General features: G+C 40.2%; 1 protein-coding gene across 3 annotated transcripts in view; it reads left to right on the plus strand.

Moving 5' to 3' along the window:
- Positions 1-23,654, plus strand: part of ATP8A2 (ATPase phospholipid transporting 8A2) — a 636,199-nt gene that overhangs the window by 206,358 nt on the left and 406,187 nt on the right. For all 3 annotated transcript variants that reach the window (XM_008021766.3, XM_037986897.2, XM_037986898.2), the window contains one exon: positions 7,843-7,907. In XM_008021766.3, coding sequence (XP_008019957.3) covers positions 7,843-7,907 — 65 coding nt within the window. The remainder of the gene's footprint in view (positions 1-7,842; positions 7,908-23,654) is intronic.

The following is a 23,654-nucleotide window of genomic DNA, read 5'->3' on the forward strand; positions in this document are numbered from 1 at the left end:
TCTTTCTTTTTTTTTTTGGAGATAGAGTCTGTCTCTGTGGCCCAGGCTGGAGTGCAGTGGCGTGATCTCGGCTCACTGCAAGCTCAGCCTCCTGGGTTCACGCCATTCTCCTGCCTCAGCCTCCTGAGTAGCTGGGACCACAGGCGCCACCACCACGCCCGGCTAATTTTTTGTATTTTTAGTAGAGATGGGGTTTCACGGTATTAGCCAGGATGGTCTCGATCTCCTGACCTCGTGATCCACCCTCCTCGGCCTCCCAAAATGCTGGGATTACAGGCGTGAGCCACTGCGCCCGGCCGAAGTAGACTCTATTTCTATACCTGTTTCTATGTCTGTGCTCTGTGTGTTAGGAAGAAGCCTGCTAGAGCCTCTGTATTCAAGTGACTGTAGTGCTCTTCAGAGGAGTCGTCTTGGAATATTCTCAACATAATCCAATTGTGTCCCTTTCCTGAAAACCTTATCTTTGAATCATCTTTGTCTCTCTTATAACCTCAATTGTAAATAATACCTGCCTTCTTGGGTAAATTGGATTTAAAAAAAAAGACAAAAGCCATGTAATCGTTTCTGGTCAGGGATATAGCTAATTAAATGGAAGGTGGGCTCCCAAACAACTGAAGTTAAGCTCACAAGAGAGTGACATAGGATTCATAAGCAGTCCCTGAAAAACCAGCTATAGATTTTGTCCCTGGATTTGTGCTGGTTGTCACTCAGATGCATGGTTTTGGAGAAGAGTATGATGGTATTTTAGTGCAGAATCATCACTGCTACTAGAAAATACAAACCGAAGCTTACAGCCCTTTGATGATGTGTCGGCTAGCATTTTTACAAATGAAGAATAACACATTTGCTTTTTGTATACTGCGTTTCTGTGTAAGTATATAGATTGGCCCTTTACGTGTTATGTTTCATATAAGTTTGGCCTAAAACACCTGCTGTGGATCTGTGGCCCCTGTTCATCACAGATGGCATGCTAAGTTGACTGCCACCCTGAAATACTTACCTAAAATGTAAGTGGCATGCCTTCCACCCTCTAAGAGCAATGTGAAAAAAGAGTGGGTAACTCCTCAAGTTAAAATTGAGCTGTATGATAACTTTAACCTGCAAATAATACCTCAAATTTGCCCTACTGTCACCATATAGCCTGGATAGAGTTTTTTGATGATGGGCCGTAAAATATAGTATCTTGGGTTAGTAAAATGATGACTTTCTAAAAAAAATTGATTTATAAAGTGGTAACCTTTCTTAGTTTTCCAAATCTTGAGTGTTCCTGCTGGCTTAATAACCTATGCATGTCGCTGGCCCTAGACTAAACTACCTTCAGTGTGTTCTTGGATGTGCCCTGGCTGGAAAAGGGCCACGGCTCCCTCTCACTGCCTCTCATCCACACTACACTGCCCAGCCCCTGGGAGCACATGCAGCCTTTTTTTTTTTTTTTTTTTTTCTCCATGTTAATTTTGTTATACCTGAGTCTATCTAGCTAAATTTGGGATAAACACTGAAAAGCCCTGAAAAGCCCTGAAAAAACACTGAAAAGCACTGAAAAGCACTGAAAAATAATCCACAAATGGATTTTTAATTGACTAGGAAAGTTTTACTTGTATGCGATGAGGCTGCTCTGAGCCTTATGAGATAATTGATACCATTCCAAACAATTTTTAAAAAATAACGATTGTTATTATTTTTTACTTTTTTCTAAGAGGGTGTAGTCATGTGTAGTGCTGGTGCCAGAAGCACTCACATCATTTGCTATCTGTTAACTGATCTTTCTTAGCAAGTACTCTCTAAGACAACTAGAAGATGATGCTTTATTATAACCTGATGACTTTTTGTCAAAGTCTTACGTTTACCATGGAGGCTTTCTCTATTCACATTTTATCTAGTGTATCAGTCAGATTCAAACACATCTTGGGTGTTACTAAGTAAGCTTCTAACAGCTGGAGAATTGATTTCTTTGAGAGAGCTATGTCTGAATTGTTTCTTCACTTCGCCTTTGGAACTCAAGCTTGTAGCCCTGGGTGATGTTGAGAATTTAAATGTCGTTTTATGATTTAAAGTATCTGTTGAGCCTACAAATGATGCAGAAGGCTCAGGAAAGCATATACATCCAGACATTTTATTAGACTTATCAGTGCCAGACCACAGGTGGCAGCTGTCAGCAGCATGAGGTCATGCTGTAGATACAGGGTGGGTTTCTAAGCCTTTTCTCGTCACATAGCCCTCATACCCCTGGTAGTATGAACCATTATTGACTTGTCTCCCATAATACTTTACATTTTCATGCATCCTGTGTGGGTTTTAAGGTATCCAGAAGATACTTGGGAAGATCAAGTATCTAGCAGTTCTCCTTCTAGATGAAAAAAGGGAAACAGAGCAAATTAATGGAGTGTCTGGCAAGTGCCAGGCACTTGCTTCAAGATCACCTTCAAGCAGGAGTTCTGAAAACTCTTTTTTAAATCTTTACATATGAACAGTCTTATAGCTAGGGGAGGAAATTCTGCGTTTCCCAGGGCTATACCCTACTTAATGACCAAACTGCTACTAGATTTCAGGGTTCTTGACTTCTGGTGTGGGGCTTATTTAGAGGGATTCACATAGCTTTTGCAAAAAATGTTTTCTGAAGTTTGATTTAAAAGACCATGGAGAATGGTAGTATATTTAATCTATTCCAAGGCGCACATTGTTGTTACATGTTAATGTCTCTGAAATGGGGATGCCTTATGGTTGTTGACTCTGACTCTTTTAATTGACAGCATTATCTTAGTAGTATGTACCGTAAGAGTTCATCTTTAGATTTGGTGACATTAATTATCTTTGGTGTTTGAGGGTGTTGGCTCTTTTTAGAGTTTTTTTTTTTTTTTTTAAGTATATCTATCTCATAGTTTGAGAATTTATTTTTAAAGCTTAACATTTTGTTCATACCTTGGGAAAAAAATACACTTAGTCAAATCAAGTACCAGGACATATGTGTCTCCTGTGAGCCAGTGAATTTTATGTAGATAGACAATCATCTTGTGCATAGGTTTTAGTCGTTTGAAATGGGCATGTTGCCAGAATCCTGCAGCGCTGGGCTTGAATTTATGCTAACTAGCTGTGTTTTGAGGAGCTGGCGATTTTCTCTTCTAGCTTAAAAGTTTGGCATCAGCTGGTCTAAAGTGAAATTTCAGATGTAGCCCTGGTAAATCTCGCAGTGGTCATTTCCTTATTACCACTGGATAAAACATCTATTAAATAGTTATGCAGTAGATGTGGAGTTTTCAGAGTCTGTAATTTTTTTTAATGGATGTAGGATGAGTGAGAACAAAATCCTAGTGTGTATTCCATTTTAAAGTAGTTAAATTGGTATTAGCTTTCCTCTTAAAATATTTCTGAATTGAAATTTCAAGTCTTTTCCCCACCCTCCCTATATTTTGCTACCCATCATTTGATACTTTTAAACCATTTCTTACGGTCTTAGAGGTTTATTTTTAAAACGTTAATAAATTATATTGTGTATATTTAAGGTAAACAATAGGATGATGTGAGATACATGTAGATTATTTTTGAAATTTAATTTTAGGAAGTGACTCACTATGTCACTTGCCCCTCCTGTAGTTGCCCATACATTTTCTTGTTCGTTTAAAGGAAGGTGAGCTGCCATTCTCAGGTGAAGCTAGACTGTAAGGGTGGCGACACTGGTAATGCTGTCAATCTTACTGCTGTTTTGCACGGAAGATTCAGTCCTGTATTTCTTGATGACCTGCAGCTGACATTGCCAGGTGCTCCACGATAAGCTTGGGGAACTTCCATTCCACACTTGGGGCACGAGTTAATTATGAGACGAGTCAGAGAATGCAATAGATGAGGAAGCACCAATTGTGCAGTGTAGATGTTAATCATGACTGGCTTTTGTAATAGTTACTAGCAAATATTATCTATTATGTGCCAGATACTGCGCTAAGTCCTTTACATATGTTTTATATTTAATTCCCTTGGAGAATTTAAAAGGCATTATCCCCCTTTAAAGATAAAACTGAGGCACAGAGAGATGAAGTAACTTAGCCTAGGTCACACAGATGTGAGAAAGCTGAAAATCTTGAGCGCTTAACCACAACACACAATGTTCATTTCTCAGAAGGAACAACAGGGGTTGTAAAGGACCAGGGGAGTCTTCCTGGATGAGACACGTTTAAAACTTGAGCCTTCAGAATTTGTTTAAAACAAAAATGACAGAGAATAGAATGGGCCAGGATGTCCCATCTTGGGGAGGAGCCGTGAGGTGAGGCTGAGGCAGCGCGTTCTTCTGTGTGGCGAGGGTTCCTGAGAAGGGCCTGAAGGGGCTCGAGGGAGAGGTGCCCAGGCGTGTGCCCCATGGCCAAGGCCTCAGCTCCCTGGTTCTCTGGATGATAAGGGGCTCTGGACGGGCTCCTTTGATCCTACCTGGAATAGCCTAAAAGACCATCTTTTAGGCCGGGCGCAGTGGGTCACGCCTGTAATCCCAGCACTTTGGGAGGCAGAGGCAGGCGGATCACAAGGTCAGGAGATCGAGACCATCCTGGATAACACGGTGAAACCCCGTCTCTACTAAAAGAAAAAAATACAAAAAATTAGCCGGGCATGGTGGTGGGTACCTGTAGTCCCTGCTACTCCGGAGGCTGAAGCAGGAGAATAGCCTAAAGCCAGGAGGCGGAGCTTGCAGTGAGCCGAGATGGTGCCACTGCATTCCAGCCTGGGCGACAGAGCGAGACTCCATCTCAAAAAAAAGAGACCATCTTTCGTCATGCGTTCTTGTTGTCTGCCAGTGGTTTTCATACGTGCAGACACTGACTGACCGGATTATCTGTAAAGCTGTTGAGAACCAGTCGCATGTTCACTGCGGGTTGGTACCACGTTGAATCCTGTGATGGGTAGCTTGGTGGATTCCTGATCTCAGGATACCTGGTTTGTAAGGATACATTGTTCCTGACTTGTTCAAAAATGTCTCCAGAGAAATCTGGATTTGATATCAAAACCAGTGTTCTCCGTTTTTGAGGGAACTGGTTGAGAGAGCTGAGAGATTTGGTTTGGTAGTATTTTCTAGTGTGAAGCATTATCTTATTGTATTAAAATCAAGGCCTGCTGTAAGTACCATAGACTCTGTAATATTTTGGTTTCTTTGAATGTTGATTGTACTCAGGTAGTAGAAAGACTAAACCCTTTTGTAGTACACTGTTAATTTCAACTACAGTAAAAAATGAAATCCCAGAGGTTCTCCTCTCAGTCATTTTATGGCCGTCTTGTTAGATTGCGAGATTAAAGAAGTAGACCTCAATTTACAAGTGTGGACTGACATTCTATACCTGGCTCTTCTCCAAAAGTTGATCTCATTTTATCCAAAAACATTAGAAATCAAGCACACCAAATGTGGATTGACACAATTTAATTTGCTACATTAGTTAAGCCACAGTTAACTGGGTTAAACTTCCCTGGTCTGTCTAGTGCGAGTGCTCCGACTGATAATTCTCTAAGCAAAATCTCACTTCTGGATCCAAACTAAAAACAGCAGCAGCAACACCCTTACCCTGTTTCTTCTCAGAAGTCTTTAGTTTTGTACATTTAAATTCATGAAAGTGTCAGTAGTTGTGTTTTTTTTTTTTTCTCTCCCCCAGCCATGGCTGGAAAAAAAAGACTTAAGAGTTTTTCCATAATATCTTTGTGTAGCTTCAGTTGTCAAATGGCATTTTGCTTAAATTGAAAAATATAAAATAAAGCAGCAAGCGAGGGCTTAAAAATTACAGCCAGCTTCTGCAGCTGTTGTTCAAATGAAAAACTACCAGTAAATCTTTTTGCATTAGTTACACTAAATTTGTAACAGTCTACATTGCATGAAGTTGCTGGAAGTCTCTGGGGATGAAGAAAGAGTAAATCTAACATAGAGGGAAATGATTAAAGTTGCAATATCCCTCTTTGCAAGTGAAAAGAAAATGTAGACCTCCCTTCTGGACCTAATCTAAGAACTTATAGGAAGGAAGAATGCATTTGTAAAATTTTAATGGGAAACAAAGAGTTCGATTATTCTAGTCCTACCAGGCAGAGCTTTTAATGACATTTTGAGAGGGTCTCACTTTTATCCATCACTGTTGTTAAAATACAGACTTGAACTAGTTTGTAAATGTATAGAAAATTGCTTCTTGTTCCCCACTCTTTTTTTTTTTTTTTTTTTTTTTTAAGAGATTTAACAGGTATTTGCCCATGTGGTATTGTGATTTAAAATTATTCAGTTTGTTTTGGCTTTAAAAACAATAATGTGTTTGTTTTAACAAGAGAAATAATCTGATTCCCTTGAGATAACTGTTGTTAACAACCTTGGCTATGTCTTTTTCATGTTGCCTTCAAAAATTCACATTTGGACGAAAAGCCGTAATTTTGCCCTTTAAAATTTGATCTTCGGAGGTGCTTTACGAAATGTTCTACATGGTGGTCCTTAGGAAGGATGTACTTTCTCAGATAAACAAACGAAATTTTTTTTACTGTTTCCTTCAATCCCTTCGTTCCCCCAAAAAGCCACAACAGGGTTTTTCTTGGTCTTAATTTTTGTCTATCTTGAATTTCATTTTGTGCCTGTTATGAGGATTTCTTGGGGATGAAAAGAGAACCTGCTAGTAGGTCTGAGCACATAAATGCAGCAGTTCTGCTTCTTGTCCCTCAGGTAAATGGTAAATGCCATCTTCTTTTCTAGCCATGTGAAGCGTCTGTGAGAAGGACGTCTTCTTCCCTGTCCTGTGAGGAGAATCCTTGCTCCCCGTGGCCGTAGGAACAGGACTAGCCAAGCCCTTCCTTGAGATTGTCACCTGTTTGCTTGAAGGCTGATGGTTGATTTCCCTTTTCTATAATCATTAATCCATTGCCTTAAGGTGCCGAGACAAAACTAGTTGTGAGGGCCGATTTTCGGTGGAGAAGGATTTTTTTCTTGCCTTTACTCAATGAGAGAGATTGAGTTGGGGTTTGGTGGAAAGCACAAGTGATCGCTAACCCCTCAAGGCACTGAGGATGGCAGGGTGATCGGAGAGACAGGCCAGTGCGCTGGTGGGCACCTCTGGTCTTGGAGTTGCTAGAGCCCTCTCCTCCCCACCAAGGGTGTGGATCGGAGGGGAGGCATCCTGAGAGGGGCTCGGCTTGGTCCGCGAGTGCTCACCCAGGGCAAAGTGTGGGTAGAAAACAGCCCAAGGCTTCTTGGAAAATACGGTCTTCTGCTGGGAGGGAAAGCAGAAAATAGTATCTTGCTTAGCCTGTAGATAACTTGACTGAAAAATGAGAAGGAAATTGTTAAGAACTAGGAGTACTTTTGTTCCAAATAAGCCTTTTTTTTTTTTTTAAGCCTTTTTATAGTAACAACCAAAAAAAGACTTTTTTGAAATGTGGATTACTTTAAATTTTTCACAGGAAAAGTGACTTCCTCAGTGTATTCCTTTGAAACCTGTTGTGAGAACTGGCTGCTGTCTTAAGGGAGGGAGGGAGCTGGCTATCCCAGTGGGCATGTGTAGGCTGATTGAGGGGCACCATTGGGGTCCATTGCCTTCCTAAAGTGTTCACTGTCACTTTAGACAATCCGGGGCTTATCTTAATGATATACAAGGATAACAGAAAGAAAATTCCACCGAAAATTGGAAAGTATTTATTTTAGCCTTTAGTTATAAAGACATTCCCAACTAGTTCTATTCAATCTGTCTACAAGAGTCAAAATCAATGTACTTGTCCTACTCCTCACTGTTACCCTGTTCCTCTGTGTGAGCCAGTAGGCTTAAAGTGGCAGAATCAAGGAGGTTGAATTTAAGGAGCTCACAGAAGGAAAGAAAAATTCACACATTGTCTCTTCCTGCATTTCAGGGTATTCCTGCCGATTGGTATCGCAGAATATGGCCCTCATCCTATTGAAGGAGGACTCTTTGGATGTAAGTAGTTTTTCAAAGTTGTATTCGCTTTGCTGTAACAGTATTAAACTCTTTGTTTCTGCTATCATTGATAATCAGGCATCATGTTTTGCTAAAAAACAATTATGAAAAACTGTGTTTATTTTCTGTTTGTATTAATATTTATGAATGGATGTCAGAAAGCCTTATCTTTAAACATCAAAACAGCAAGCTTAGACTATTGCCTCGTGGTAATACTTTTATTCATCTAGAATTGTGCATTTAAAATGGGATAGTTTTGATCTGATTTAGCTTTAATCATTAAATATGAAATATTAATGGAACCTATTATGACCTACATTAAATGATGATGGTTAACTTCACTATGAGTTACTAAGGAGACGTGTATGATTTTCTTTCTAGCACTGACCTTAGAATAAAGCTAATATTCAAGTGTTAAGCATTGTTTAAGCTTATATAGTAAGGCCAGATTCAGGGGCTCATGTCTATAATCCCAGCATTTTGGGAGGTGGAGGCAGAAGGATCGCTTGAGCCCAGCCTCAGCAACTCAGCAAGACTCCATCTCTACAAAAAATGGAAAAGTGGGCCAGGCATGGTGGCATATGACTGTAGTCCCAGCTACTTGGGAGGCTGAGGCTGGAGAATTGATTGAGCCTGGGATATGGATGCTGCAGTGAGCTGTGATCACACCACTGCTTTCCAACCTGGGTGACAGAGTGAGACTCTGTCTCGAAATAATAATAATACATTTATATAGTAATAGGATACATGTACACTTAATTCTCTGATGTCCCAATGCCGCCACGTGAACCCACCCCATCACGGCATAAAGCCACTGAAGAGACAAGCAGTGGGAGCTGATTTGAGGATCACCAGCAACCTGTGAAGTGGTATGATATGAAAATATGAGTTGAACAATGATTCCATTTGTCAGAACTTTTAACAAGGGCTTTGTTACTGGCAGGCACCCGTAGCACCCTTCGAGGCAGTATATTTAATACTTATATTTAGCCAATGCCAGGGGCAGATGGCACGGCTAATTACACTTTTAAAGGGAGGCAATAAAGTACAGAGGTTTCTATACTTGCAAATTGAGAAGGTTATAATTCCTACCATGAACACCAGGATACTCTCTATCCCTTCATGAGACCAAGGGCAGGAGGCAGGAGAGAGTCCCTAGTTCTGTGTGTTTCCAAGGCACCACTGGCAAGAGACCACCCTCTGATGTGAGTGCTTCAGAATTCATCTTGGTACACCTCCTATCCTTGTTCATGTTGCTGCCCGCAGGAAGCCCAGAGTCCCAGCTCATACCTCATCTCCTGGAGTCTAATTCTCACATGCTCTGAGGAAACCTCTCTTCCACCCAAGTGTGTTTCAGTCTTCCCAGCACTCCCTCTCACACATGTCTTTGTTTTTCTCTATGGAACTTCTCATCGTTGGAAATACTAATTGTGTGTGTGTGTGTGTGTTAATTATTGTGAAATACATCCTTTAATTGTACAGTTCAGTGGCATTAAGTATATTCATATTGTTGTGTATCCATGACCACCATCCATCCACGGAACTCTTTTCATCTTCTCCAACTAAAATTCTGTGCCCCTTTCAACAACTACTCCCCATTCCCACACCTACCTCATCCTCTCGCAGACATTCTACTTTGTGTGTCTGTGAGTTGCACAAGTCTAAGTACCTCGTATAAGTTCAATCGTATAGTATTTGTGATTTTTATGACTAGCTCATTTCATGTAGCATAATGTCTTCAAGGTTCATCCATATTGTACCGTGTGTCAGAATTTCCCTCCTTTTAAGGCTGAATAAATAATATTCCATTGCATACCTATACCACATTTTGTTGATCCATTAATCCATCAGTGGACAGTTGAGTAGCTTTCAACATTTTTTTTTTTTTTTGAGATGAAGTCTCGCTCTGTTGCCAGGCTGGAGTGCTGTGGCGCCATCTCAGTTCACTTGCAACCTCCGACTCCCTGGTTCAGGCAATTCTCCTGCCTCAGCCTCCTGAGTAGCTGGGATTACAGGCACGCACCGTCATGCCCGGCTAATTTTTGTATTTTTAGTAGAGATGGAGTTTCACCATGTTGGCCAGGATGGTCTCAATCCAACTTTTGACTATTGTGAATAGTGCTGCTATAAATGTGGTTATACAAATGTCTTTTTGAGATCCTGCTTCTATTTTTGGGGGACATATACTCAAAAGTGGAATTGCTGGATCATATGGGAATTTTACATTTCACTTTTTGAGGAACTGCCATACTGTCTTTTTTACAGCAGCTGCATCATTTTATATGGTTTGTGATTTTTCCACATTCTTGCCAACACTTTGGGTTTTTAATAGTAGCCACCCTAATGGGTTTGAGAGTGGTATCTCATTGGAGTTTTGATTTGCATTTCCCTAATTAGTGACAATGGACATCTTTACCTGTGCCTTTTGGTCATTTGTATATCTTCTATGGTGAAATGTCTATTCAATCCTTTGCCCATTTTTTAATCAGGTTTTATTTTTGGTGTTATGAAATAACATATTTTTTTCTACCTCTCTTTAGTCCCTTAGACTGTAAGGTCATGGTTGAAAACCTGATTGAAAAAAAAAAAAGCCGGGCATCTCCACCTTCAAGACCTTGCTTTGTAAATATTATGCACTCAGTAAATGTTGGAGTGAATGAACGAGCTTAAGATAATTTTCTAGTCATCCATAAGAACTTCTATTTAAAAGTCATGCTGATGAGATAGTGGCTACAGTAGCAATGAGGGGCTGAGCACAAGTTGATGTTGCTGAGAAATAGAAAATGAGTAAGCCAAAACAGCACATCAGTGGACGGGAGAGTAGAGTGCTCCTGCAGGAAGACTCCCAGAACCCTTGGATGTGTGCACGTGCCTTATGAACACAGCCACAGTGTCTGTACTTGAGGCTTCCTTTTTTTCTGATGATTTTCTGATTCAAAGGTATCTATAATCTTGAAAAAAGCTTCCTTTTTCTGGAGGTAACTCAGAAATGAGCCTCCGTTTTCCCCTTATAACAGATGTTCTCTGGACTCCAAGAGATGGACTCTCCATGCACATTGAGACTTCTGTTTTACCTAGACCAAAGAGTGGTTTGTGATGCCAAACTAAGAAGGTTGTGTATGGTTATGTAGCAGACTTGCCTTAGTTTAACCTCCTAAGAATGATTCTTTCTTAACCAATTTTGAACTTCATCTTTTAGTATAATGACTGTAATGTATTCAGTATCTACTGAGCAGAGGTGCCCTTTCTATATACTGTTTTTGTTCATTATTCAAAAGGGCACTCCATATTTCTGACTAGCATCTACTTAGGAAGATTTTCCTTCTTCCTTTCTCCTCCCTCTCATGCTTTAGTTGGATTAAACCCATTCCTATTCTCATTAAAGTTGTATTTGGTGGTGGTGAGGGGGATACAAGCAGGATTCTAGGGCAATAAATTATACAATAGAGCTTTGGTGGAACTCCCAGGTTGAGTTTTTAAGTCTCAGGGCTCCAATGATGATGTAGACGAGACAGGGACACAGAAAAAGGCCCAACAGAAGCATTTGGCCTGGCTTCTCTTTATTTCATCTCTCATATAAGTGTGAGGGGAGAAGGGGCTAACCTCAAACCTCCAGACCTGGCCCCCATCACTTTCACCAGACCAGTAAGTATGGCCGGGTTCGGACTCTAGATACTGTAAACAGTTAGGATTTATCTCTGTGTTTTGAGTTTCTCATACGCTGCTAAAATAACATCTAAGCTGCATAATATAGAAGAGATCAGTGGTCTTTGAACAAGGCAGCGTGATGGTAGTCACCCCAGGGGGACACTAGATGATATGTTAAAATGCAGGAAAAAAGTTGTGATTTCCTATTTTTTCAGTTAAAAAGTATTGAGAGATTAGCTTTACTGATAATACATAAGGATTGCCACTGGCATCCCCAATTTTTTTTCCTGGCACACTGACCAGAAATCAGTCTGAGAGGAATGGGTAGGAGGAGGGAGGCATGGCATTTTAGTGAGAAAGGTTGCTGCTGGAACTCCCACTCTTTTGTTTGCTTTTAGCCAATTGTGAAATATTGCCGTTCATGTGTACTAGTTAAATGGACTTGTGGACCAGAGTTAGTTTTCATTAAAATGACTCTCACAGATGCTGACTTAATAGAATTCCTGTTTAAAAAAAAAAGTGAATTGAGGATAACAATATTGTAAACAGAAGCTGCAATGATTTGGCTTTGCTCAATGTGTGTGCCAGTTCCAACTCTTTTAGCTACTTGATAGTTAAAACAGTGATCTGATCTGACAGATTAAGCAAATTTCAAAATTATTCACAAGATTATTATCATGAACCATGAACTTTTGTCCTAAGTGTACATGGTGTCTTGAAATATTAGGTGTGGTAACATGAAATTGTAGGAATTAATGAGATTTTAAAAACTAAGAATCGAGTAAGAGAATAAAAATCTACAATTTTACCAGCAATTTATTTTTTGAAGAATATAGTAATCTAATCATTTACTCTAAAATTTCACAGAATCTCCTGCAAATTAGTGAATGATAAATGTTTCTGATATTTGTTAGTAAAGGACAAAAAGTGCCGAGTCAGTTGGAGAGCATTTGGTTTTCCTGCTGCAATAATATAGAGAACACAGTGCAGCAATAATTAAGTCGAATATAGTAGAAGACCTATACAAAACCTTGCCAGAGTTTCTGTGCGTGTGTGTATTTTTAAACATTTTTCATTTCTATAGGTTGTTGGAGAACAGGTAGTATTTGGTTACATAAGTTCTTTAGTGGTGATTGGTGAGATTTTGGTGCACCCATCACCTGAGCAGTGTACACTGCACACAATTTGTTGTCTTTTATCCCTCACCCCCTTCCCACCCTTTCCCCCAAGTCCCCAAAGTCCATTGTGTCATTCTTATGCCTTTACATCCTCATAGCTTAGCTCCCACTTTTGAGTGAGCACATACGATGTTTGGTTTTCCGTTCCTGAGTTACCTCTCTTGGAATAATAGTCTCCAGTCTCATCCAGGTCACTGTGGGAATGTAAACTAGTACAACCACTATGGAAAACAGTGTGGAGGGTCCTTAAAGAACTAAAAGTAAAACTACCATTTGATCCAGGAATCCCAGTACTGGGTATCTACCCAGAGGAAAAGAAGTCGTTATACAAAAAATGCACACACCTGTTTATAGCAGCACACTTCAGTTGCAAAAACATGGAACCAACACAAATGCCCATCAGACGAGTAAAGAAACTGTGATATATATACACACACACACATACACACACACACATATATATATATGTATATCTCAGCCGTGAAAAGGAATGAATTAATGGCACTTTCCAGGGTTTCTAAGAAACAAGCAATTGAACAAATTGTGAAACATAAGAGATTTACTACATATTTGGATAAAAGTGTAGTTTCTAACGTGTTCCAGCTTATGGAATAAAACCGAAGGTTATTGTTGAGAAGCCATCAAATGAAAGATGTACTGGCAAAGATGTGTTTGCTCAGAGTAAGCATTCGTTCTTTAACACAAAAGGATGTACAGTCACTGATGGAATGGCTACTGAGCAACGAAAATGGAATCAGATAAAAATTCATTAATGACGCCTGTGGCAGAGACTACATTTTCCGGCATCCCTGTGGATGGGTGTGGCCATGAGATTAAATTATCACTGGTGGAATGTGAGCAGAAGTGAGGTGCGACCCTTGTGCATTACCCATCGAGAAGGAAATCTCTTGCCCTGGTTCCTCAGCTCTTCCCATTTTGCTGGCTGAAAATGGTATAAGGCTGGAGCTACTTTGGGGGCTATTTATTGGCAAAATCAGAGTTGCTTCCCTAGATTGGGCCCCTGGATGACTTTGGGAAACAGAATCTGCAGATTCCCTCTGGAATATTTTTCTGAGAAAAGGTTATATAGTTTGAACTATTGCATGGGGTAGTCTCTTTGTTTATCCTCACCCTACTAATCGTACGGAACATAATATTAAAAGTAGGGTCAATACATGTTCCCCCAGCATGACACAGTACAGAGAGAAAGGAGGAGGGTCTGATGCTGTTGGCCAAGGAGAGCTAATGGGATTTGAAGGTCAATTGGTTTGGATTCATTCAAACCAATATGTATGTCCTCATTCAGGTTCTTAAGGTCCCACTTTTCCCATCAGTGCCCTCACTTTCATGGAAGAGACCTGATTAGTCTATGACTACAACATTCATTGAATTCTACAACCCACAGAATTAACATTTTAGGCTGCATATGTCGAGCTGCTATGAGAGAAGAGGTTCTCTTAGTCTGTCATAGGGACTGTCTTCTGACTTTTTCTTGGTCTCTGATTTTGCAATTTTCATTCTTTAAACTTCCCAGTGCAGTGAGAAGTGGCTGACCTATCCTTAATCTTGTATTCTTTCTGCCCTAATGGTATATTTCAGTAGCTGCTTGATCTGCCACAGACTTGGCTTTAATAGGCAGTTGTTACAACTTGGTCACAGGTAATGATTTTAAATCAGCTCTATTGAGATATAGTTTACATACATACAATTAAATGTACCCATTTTAAGTGTACATGGTGATATGTTTTGACAAATGTATATATGCATGTAATCACCACTCCATTTAAAATATTCAACATTTACGGGATCTCAGAAAGTTCCAAACCTCCATTTCCCCAGGCAACCATGGACCTTCTTTCTAACACAATGGATTAATTGTGCTTGCTTAGAATTTCATATGAAGACTCTTTTTGTCTGGCTTCAACACAGTGTATTTTGATATTCATCCATGTTGCTGTGTGTATCATCCGTTCCTTCCTTTGCTTGCTGGGTATTTCGTTTTATGGATATTTCACAATTTGTTTATTCATTCACCTGTTACAGGACATTTTCATTATTTCCAGTTTGAGGTTATTATGAATAAAGCTGCTATGAGGCGTTTTTTTCTGTGTAAGTTTTAGTGAACATCTGTTTTTGTTTCTCCTGGGTAGATACCTAGGAGTAACATTCTTAGGTTAGAGGGAAGATATATGTTTAGCTTTATAAGAAATTGCCAAACAATTTCCATTTTACACTCCCGCTAGTATTACCTGCGAGTTCTCATTTTTGCATATCTTCACCACTATTTGGTATTGTCAGTCATTTTAATTTTAGCCATTCTAGTGGATATGTGTTATTGATAATATCTCATTGTGACTGTAAGTTACATTTCCCTGATGACTAATCATGCTGATTTTCTTGTGCTTATTGGTCATTTAAAAACCTTCCTTTATTGAAGTCTCTGTCAAACTTTTGCCCATTTTAAAAAACATGTTTTATGCTTTTTACAATTACTGAATTCTAAGAGTTTTCTAAATATGTAATTTGGATATAAACCCTATTTCAGATGTCTGTTGCAAATATTTTTTTTTTTTTCCCAATCTTTGTCTTGCCCATCCATTTTCTTACCAGTGTTAGGGAAAATAGACCGTAGGGTGGCCTCCAGTAATTCCTGCCTTCTGCTGTCTACACCTTTGCCTAATTCCCTCCCCTTGAGTGTGTGTGGAACCTGTGACTTAATCTTAACCAGTAAAATATGGCAAAGGTAATGGAATGTCACTCCCTTGCATCATACAAGAGTCCATCTTAGCAGACTGGAGTGAGACTTTTCTCCATTGATGGCTTTAATAAGGAAGTTGCTATGTTGTGAGAAGGCCTATGGGGAGGGCCATGTGGCAAGAAATTGCAGACAGCCTCTATGAGCCGAGAGTGGCCAAGTCTACAGCCAGCAGGAAAATGGAGACCTTAGTCCGACAGTCACAAAGAGATGAATCCTGCCAACACCCTGAGGAAGGCTGGAAACAGGTACTTCTCCAGTCAGGCCTTCAAGTGAGACCCCGGCTTAGCCAACACCTTGATTACAGCCTCATGAGGTCCTGAGCAGCAGATTTAGCTAAGCTGTGCATGGATTTCTTATGAGAAACTGAGATGATAAATGTGTGTGGTATTCTACATTGCTAAATTTCTGTTAATATGTTTTATAACAATAGAAAAGTAGTATAAACACCTGTTGAAGAGCGAGAAGTTTGTTGTTGTTGAAGTCCAAATTTTTCTCATTTTCTTTTTCTTTTGCTATGATTAGAGCTTTGGTGCTCTCTGAGAAATACGTACTTACTCTAGGACTGGGAAGAGTTACTCCTGTGTTTTCTTCCAGGAGTTTTATAGTTTTAGCTTGTGAGTTTAAGTCTGGGATCCATTCTTGTGCATGGTATGAGGTAAGGATTGAGGTCCAGTTTATATCCCATATAGTTATCTAGGGTTTACAGCATCATTTGTGAAAAATACTATTATTTCCTCATTGAAATACCTGTGCTTTTGTTAGAAACTGATTAAGCATATATGTGACTCTTTTCCTTGACCCTCTAATTTATTCCATTTTTGTATGTATCCCTCTTGGTGCCCAATTCTACATTGTCTTCAATGTAACTTTATAACAGGTCTTGAGATCCTCCAACTTTATTTTTTTGAAAGACTGTTTTGGTCATTTCAGGACCTTTGCATTTCTGTATACATTTTAGAATCAGGCTGTAAATTCCTCCAGAAAGCCTGTTGGGATTTTTATGGAGATTTCCCCCAAATTTATGTGTGGATTTCATGCAATTTGACACTTTAAATGGGATTAATACTTGGATTCTATGAACGTGGGATATCTCTCACATACTTAGGTCTTTTAAAATTACTCTCAGCAGTATTTTGTAGTTTTCAGTGTACAGGACTTGTGCATGTCAAATTTGCTTTTTCTGGTTGTAACGGTTCCTTTTGATTCTTCCATTTCTCTTCATTATATTTATAGATTCCTTTTAATCCTTCAATATTGTTAGGATACCTCATTTAAATTCTTCCTCTGCTAATTCCACTTCTTTGTCATTTATGGGTCTGCTTCTATTTGCTAACTTCTTCTGTTTGTTATATGTTACATTTTTTTTGTTATTTTGCCTGTCTAGTAATCTTTTTTTGTATGATGGTTATCGTTAATATTTTGTGATCAAGTGTCTAGATTCTGTCGTTTTCTTTTATTGTGTTTTGGCAGGCAGTTACTTGTGAGTTTATCGTAGCCTTTACTCTGGAACTACTACAGCTTTCCTGCCAAGTTACAACTCGTTGGTGCTGCTGCCTGAGACCCTAGGTGTTCACTACGGTTTTTCTACTGTGGACGGTTGGAACTTAAGTATCTGCCAGTCATGCGTGAGCCCTGGGAATTTTTTTTTTTTTTTTTAACAGCACTGATAGTTGTTCTTTTTTCATATATGTATGAAAAACTATATGTATCTATTCTAGGGTTCCCCCCCCCCAAATCTCATGTCACGTCCCCATACGCGTGCATACATTCCTGTTTGCTTGAAGACCCAAGGGGACTCTTACAGATGCTCGAGCTCTTTCTCTGTGCGGTTCCTTCTCTCCCTTATGCACTACTCTCCCTAGCCACCCGGCATTCTCTAGCATTCTCTGTCTCCTCATAGCAGTGAGAACATCATCCTCTGGGTTCCTCTTCCCTGAATCACAGTTTGGAAAGTACCTCCGGTCAGAAAGCTTCAGCTGTCATTGGCTCACCTCATGAACTTCTCTTCTGAGGATTGTCCTACTGTGTTGCCTATTATTCAGTGTCTGAAAACTGTGTATTTCATACACTTTCCCAGTTTTCTGGCTGCTTATAAGTCTCATACTAGTTACCTTATCACGCCTAGAGGCAAAATGTGAGTAATCACTCTGCCTCTGTCTTTGATAAATGTTAATTTCCAGTTTAAAGACCTGTATCATTTGGATTTTTCTTTTGTAATAATTTGCTGCTCCTAGAGTGTGGCCAGTTATCTCTGATTTTGAGAACTCCAGGGAAACTTAGCTGTATCAGGAGAAAAGAATACCAGAATAGTGCATCTGTTTCAGCTCTGGGTTCCAGGGAAGAGGCAGGACAATGACTGCAATGGCAAAGAAAGCAGGTCATACATGATCATTTCAGTAGCTATTTCGGTCCTACTTGCCATGGACAGCTAATATCTTTTTTTCCACTGATGATTAGGTCATCAGTACCTTCAAACCCAAGCAAAAGAAATAATTAATGCCAGTTTTTCATCTTTGGAATATTTCTTAGAACCACTTCTGATGCCAACTATAGGAACAGTTGGAGTTCCATGCAGGAAATGGTGACCGTCAGGTTCTGCTCAGGAGATTAAAAACCACATCTGGTATCTAAACAGAGTAGTTTCAATGTTAAGAATTGTTAAGTATAGAGTTTGCTAACTAGGTAACTAAGAGTGCAGAAAGAAAACTCTAGGGCAGGGATTGTCAAAGTACAACCCTCAGGAGAAATCTGATCCTACATCTCTTCCTGCAAATAAAGTTTCATGGAATACAGATATCCCCAAGGCTAAGTTGAAGAAGTGATTGTCAAGGGAATTGCGAGCAGATAAGAGGCAAACAAGAAGGAGCACGTTTCTTTCTTTGTCTCCAGACCTGGAGCTGGCACAGAAACTAATTTCAAGTGGAAAGACTTAAAATAGGGAATTAGGTGCTTGTGAAAGCGGGAAAGCGGAAGGAGCAGAAGTCAGCGAGCCCTAGAGAGGCTTCAGGTCCATGCCCCTGCAGCTTGGTTCCCGGAGTCAGAGCCCTATTGCTGCTACCCAGGAGACCTCAGGGAGCCATGGCTGACGTCCCGGCGTCCTCACACCTATGAAGTCAGGTTGAGATGGTAGAATGTGGTCTCTTCATGCTCTGTCTCCTCTCTGTCTTCCCAATCTTAAGCAAATGCATCTTGTTGATAGAATTCATGCAGCATCTTGGTAATAAAGGAGTCTAAGAAATATGGCTTTCCCTTCCAGTCCCTGTTACAGGGAAGAACATGGAAGAAGATGGAAATCCAGTCCCTGTTACAGGGAAGAACATGGAAGAAGACGGAAATAAATACTGAAGCCAGCAAATAATATCTAGCACCAGCTCCCCTGTAGGCAGGAAGTAGGCATCAGGAGGACATGGGATACTACAAGATCGCGTGGATGTGGTCAGTTCCATAAAAGTCAGACCTTTAACATTCATCCTTTACAGTACTTTGCAGTGACAGGTAGAGTGACCATGAACATCTCATGGACCACACAGAAGTTGACTGTTTTGTTTCCGTTGTTGTTCTCATGACAAAGAACAGTTGTCCAGGTTAAAGGTGAATGAAGGATGGCGTAAGGGTCAAGAGAACATCTGGGGCACTGACAGGGCGAAACTCCTGCTCTCTGTACTAAGAAAAGTCTTTGCCCCATGGTAAATGTTCATAGTAAGTTGTAGTTAACTAGTTTCAATGTTTCTTTTACAAAAGTCCAGTTTTCCAATTTTAGCTTTTCTCTGATGACAGGTGGTTCGTGGTAAGCTATCTACATGTGTATAATATGCACAGGCATAATGTCATCATTTGTTGCTTTAAGATGAATGTGATTTCATGTGGGATATGATGAAGGCTTTTTTGGGTTTAGAGAGACAACTTTGAAAAGATATGTTTAGAAATACTTAAATTGTTGCTTTTTGTTTTGTTGTTTGTGTTGTGTTTTGAGATGGAGTCTCATTCTGTCACCTATGCTGGTGCCATCTCAGCTCACTACAGCCTCCGCCTGCTGGGTTTCAGTGATTCTCCTGCCTCAGCCTGTCAAGCAGGTGGGACTGCAGGTGTGCTACAGGCGCGCGCCCCCAGGCCTGGCTATTTTTTGTATTTTTAGTAGAGACAGGGTTTCACCATGTTGGCCAGGCTGATCTCGAACTGAGCTCAAGTGATCCACTCATCTCAGCCTGCCAAAGTGCTGGGATTACAGGCGTGAGCCACTGTGCCCGGCCAGAAATGCTTGTATTGTTAACATGATTTTTATTACACAAAATGTGGGTCACATATTTTAACCAGAGTACTAAGCAGCCTCTCCAGTAAAAAGAGCTCATGGTCTGTTGAGTGCTTTTTCATGAGTGCCTAGAACTTCATATAAATTATCTCTCTCAACCCTCTTCGCAACTCTGTAAGGTCATGAAATATTCTTTTTTTCAAGGTTATTGCTAAATTTTTTGATAGAAAATTTCTATTTTTTTTTTCTAACATCTGCTAAAAAATTCCTGCTACTATTGCCTACTTGGTAAGATCACTTTGTAATTAAACTTGCTTATCAACATTTTGTGTGTGTGTGAAGGTAGTAAGACTGTGGTGTACTAGAAATGTTGCTTGAACAATTTTTTTCTAATTTATTTTTAGCATGTTCAATTAATCTTTTAATTTTTTGAAGGCGCTTGCATTTAAAGGTCAGAGACTATTAGAAAACATTTTTTCTTGGGGTTCTGTAGTAAGTGTTATTACGGAATGTCAGCAGGATGAGGAAACGGCTGGCGGGGAGGGGAGAAGCTGCTGTGTTGTGTAGGTGGTTAAGGAAATGCTCTCTAATGAGATGACTTTGGAGCTGACTTACAGGGAGGGAGCCATGGGACTGTCTGGAGAGGAGATGGCACCTCCCACTTTGCCTGGAGCAGTCTCAGTTTGCACCTGTTTTCCTGGCATAGATTTAAGACTCCCCCTTTTTACTCCCCAAAGTGCCTTGATTTGGAGGGTAAAATTATATAATCACCCTGTATCTGGAGGAATTGTGCTTAGGCAGATGGTCTAGCAAATGCAGAGGCAAAGGCCGATGCTCCCCACTGCATTTGAGCAGCGTGTGGCTGGAAGGGAGAGTGAAGAGGGAGCCAGAGAGACAGCGTGGACTCAGCCTGTAGCCATGTAGAGCATCGTTAGGACACTCTGAGTGAAATGGGTGTCATTGGTGGAATCTTAAGAAAAGTGACATGATCTGATTTACTTTTTAAAAGGGTATCTGGGCCGGGCACAGTGGCTCACACCTGTAATCCCAGCACTTCGGGAGGCAGAGGCGGGCAGATCACCAGGTCAGGATTTCAAGACCAGCCTGGCCAATATGGTGAAGCCCCGTCTCAACTAAAAATACAAAAATATTAGCCAGGCATGGGGGTGCGCGCCTGTAGTCCTAGCTACTTGGGAGACTGAGGCAAAAGAATCGCTTGAACATGGGAGGTGAAGGTTGCAGTGAACTGAGATCGCACCACTGCACTCCAGTCAGGGCAACAGAGCGAGACTCCATCTCAGAATGAATAAATAAATTTTAAAAAGGGTATCTGCTTTTCTTTGCATCTCTGTGTATTTGACTCCTCTAGGTCCCTCATGTAATAGTTTTACTGCCCTTTGACTTAGTAATTAATACTCTTTAAAAAGAGTCTTGGCCAGGCACGGCAGCTCATGCCTGTAATCCCAGCAGTTTGGGAGGCCAGAGTGGGTGGGTCGCTTGAGCCCAGGAGTTCAAGACCAGCTTGGGAATGTGGTGAAACCCCATATCTACAAAAAAAATACAAAAAAATTTTAGCCAGGTGTGATGGTGCGTGCCTCTGTAGTCTCAGCTACTTGGGAGGCTGAGGTGGGAGGATGGCTTGAGTCCAGGTGGCAGAGGCTGCAGTAAGTCCAACCTGGGTGAGAGAATGAGACCCTGTCTCAAAAATAAATAAATAAATAAATAAATAAATAAATTAAAAAGGGTATCTGGCTGCTGGAGTAAGCAGAGACTAAAGCTGAAGGGAGGCAAAGGCACGGAGGCAGGAGCCCACCTAGTAGCTGGAGGTGCTGATCCAGGCAGAAGATGATGGGGGTGTTGGAGTGGAGGTTGCAGTATTGGTGATGGGAGGTGGTGAGATTCTGGGCGTATAGTATTTTGATAGCAAAGCTGACAGGATTTGCTGATGTATTGAATGTGGGATAGAAGAAGGATAAAACCCCAGGGGTTTGGATCTGAGCAATTGGAAGGATCAGGTTGCCATTTCTGAGATGAGGAAGACCGTAGGAGGAGTAGATATGGTGGGGGAATAAGGAATTTTTTTTGGGCATTTTAGGGTTGAGATAACTCTTAGATATCCTTAGGGCAGTTGAATAAGTATGTCTGGGAAATCAGGGGAAAGGTCTATTATGGAGAAAAATACTTAGGAGTAGTCTGTGTAGTGTTTTTAATTCTGAATCAGGTCACCAGGATTGCTAAGAGATAGCAAAGTGGTCTCAAGAATTCAGCTCTCGTGGTGGGTGTGCGTGTAGGGTAATTCATTGTTTAAAAGTTTGGGAGAGGAGAGGCAGCAAGGGAGATGAAGAAAATGTGGCCATTGAGGTAAGCAGAGAAGCAAGAGAGTTTGAGAAAATATGGATGTTGAGGTAAGTAGAGAAGCAAGAGAGTTTGGCATTTTGGAAACCAACTAAAACAAGGTCTTTCAGGAAGAAGGAAAGGAACTGATGTATTAAATGCTGCTAATGGGTTCAGTGAAATGAGGTCTGATAACTAATTATTGGATTTAGCAGTGTGGAGGTCATGGGTGACCTTGTCAGGAGCTATCTGGGGCATTATGGAGATGAATGCTTGATTGGAGTGAGTACAAGGAATTGGGTGGAGAACTGGAGAAAACAAAGGAAGTTTACAGTGAGTTTTGCTGAAACTTCTTATAGATCTTAGGTTAGCATGGTAATTGACTTCCCTATCATGATGAGCAAATTAATGGGTAACTTTATTCTTCCAAAATGTGTAGTAAACCATGATTTTTAAAGTAATTCATCCAATAAAATGAACATTCTTCCTTTTAACATTTCCTCTGTTTAATTGAAAGTGGTGGATATTTGTTAATGGTCTTGAAATAATTACTTGAATCAATCAGAACTTTCAACTTAATGTACCAAGCTCTTTATAATCTAAGAATCTTACTTTTGTTTATGCTTTTCACAAAACAAAGGTGGATAGTATTAGTATTCCTGTATTCTGCTGTAGCTACCTAACAAATATTTTGCATCCAGTGGGTCTGTTTCTGATAGATTGTCCATGTTTGTGAAATCTAGCTTTTGGAAGGGGTGGAAGTCAAAAGTCCTTGTCCATCTTTCGTGCTAATGGGACTCTTGAAAGCCCCAACTCGCAGAGAGAGACAGGCATGTCTCATCTGTCAGGGAGCCTGACAGCTCTTGACTTACCACTGCTGGCTTTCTAAGTGAAGAAAATCAGTAATTACATGGTGCATCATAAAGGTATATCATGAAAAATGTTTAATGTCAACAGCGATGATGGTTCTTAGGCTGAGATAACAACCTACTTTATTGTGACAATGGAGTCTCAGGGTATTGTAAGAGAAAAATTATTATATGAAAGGCTAACATCTGTCAAGTTCCTTCATCAGTGAACTTTCTTCTGTGGTCAAGTCTCTAAGCATTGTTCTTCCTATGTAAGGTAACTTATGTAGACCTGGACATGTTTTATTTGGAATGACTTCCATGGTGTGGCTCCGACAGAACCTTTGATGTAGTTCACTTGATTAATGGGATTATAGCCATCAGGCTTTGTTCTGAGGATGATTTAAGTTTTCTGGCAATCCAATAGGTTTAAACCTCGTTTGCCCCCATTTAAAATTACCCAATTCATTTAATGGTGAAAAATATATATTAATGAGAAAAAAGAAAAATAAAAATGTTCTGTGGGTAGACTTCCATTACCCAGAAAACTGGAATAAGTAGAAGGATATAGTTTATATATATTTTTGGCTCTTTTTATTCACTAATAATACAATAACCTTGTGTGTATGTAGTATATATACACATATGCCTGTGTGTATATTGGTAGCCATTTTTAAAAAAATACAACTACACACAATAGATACTCTTGTTAACCTAGTTTTTTTCTCTTGT

This window comes from Chlorocebus sabaeus, chromosome 3 (genome assembly GCF_047675955.1).
Source record: "Chlorocebus sabaeus isolate Y175 chromosome 3, mChlSab1.0.hap1, whole genome shotgun sequence".
Lineage (NCBI taxonomy): Eukaryota > Metazoa > Chordata > Mammalia > Primates > Cercopithecidae > Chlorocebus > Chlorocebus sabaeus.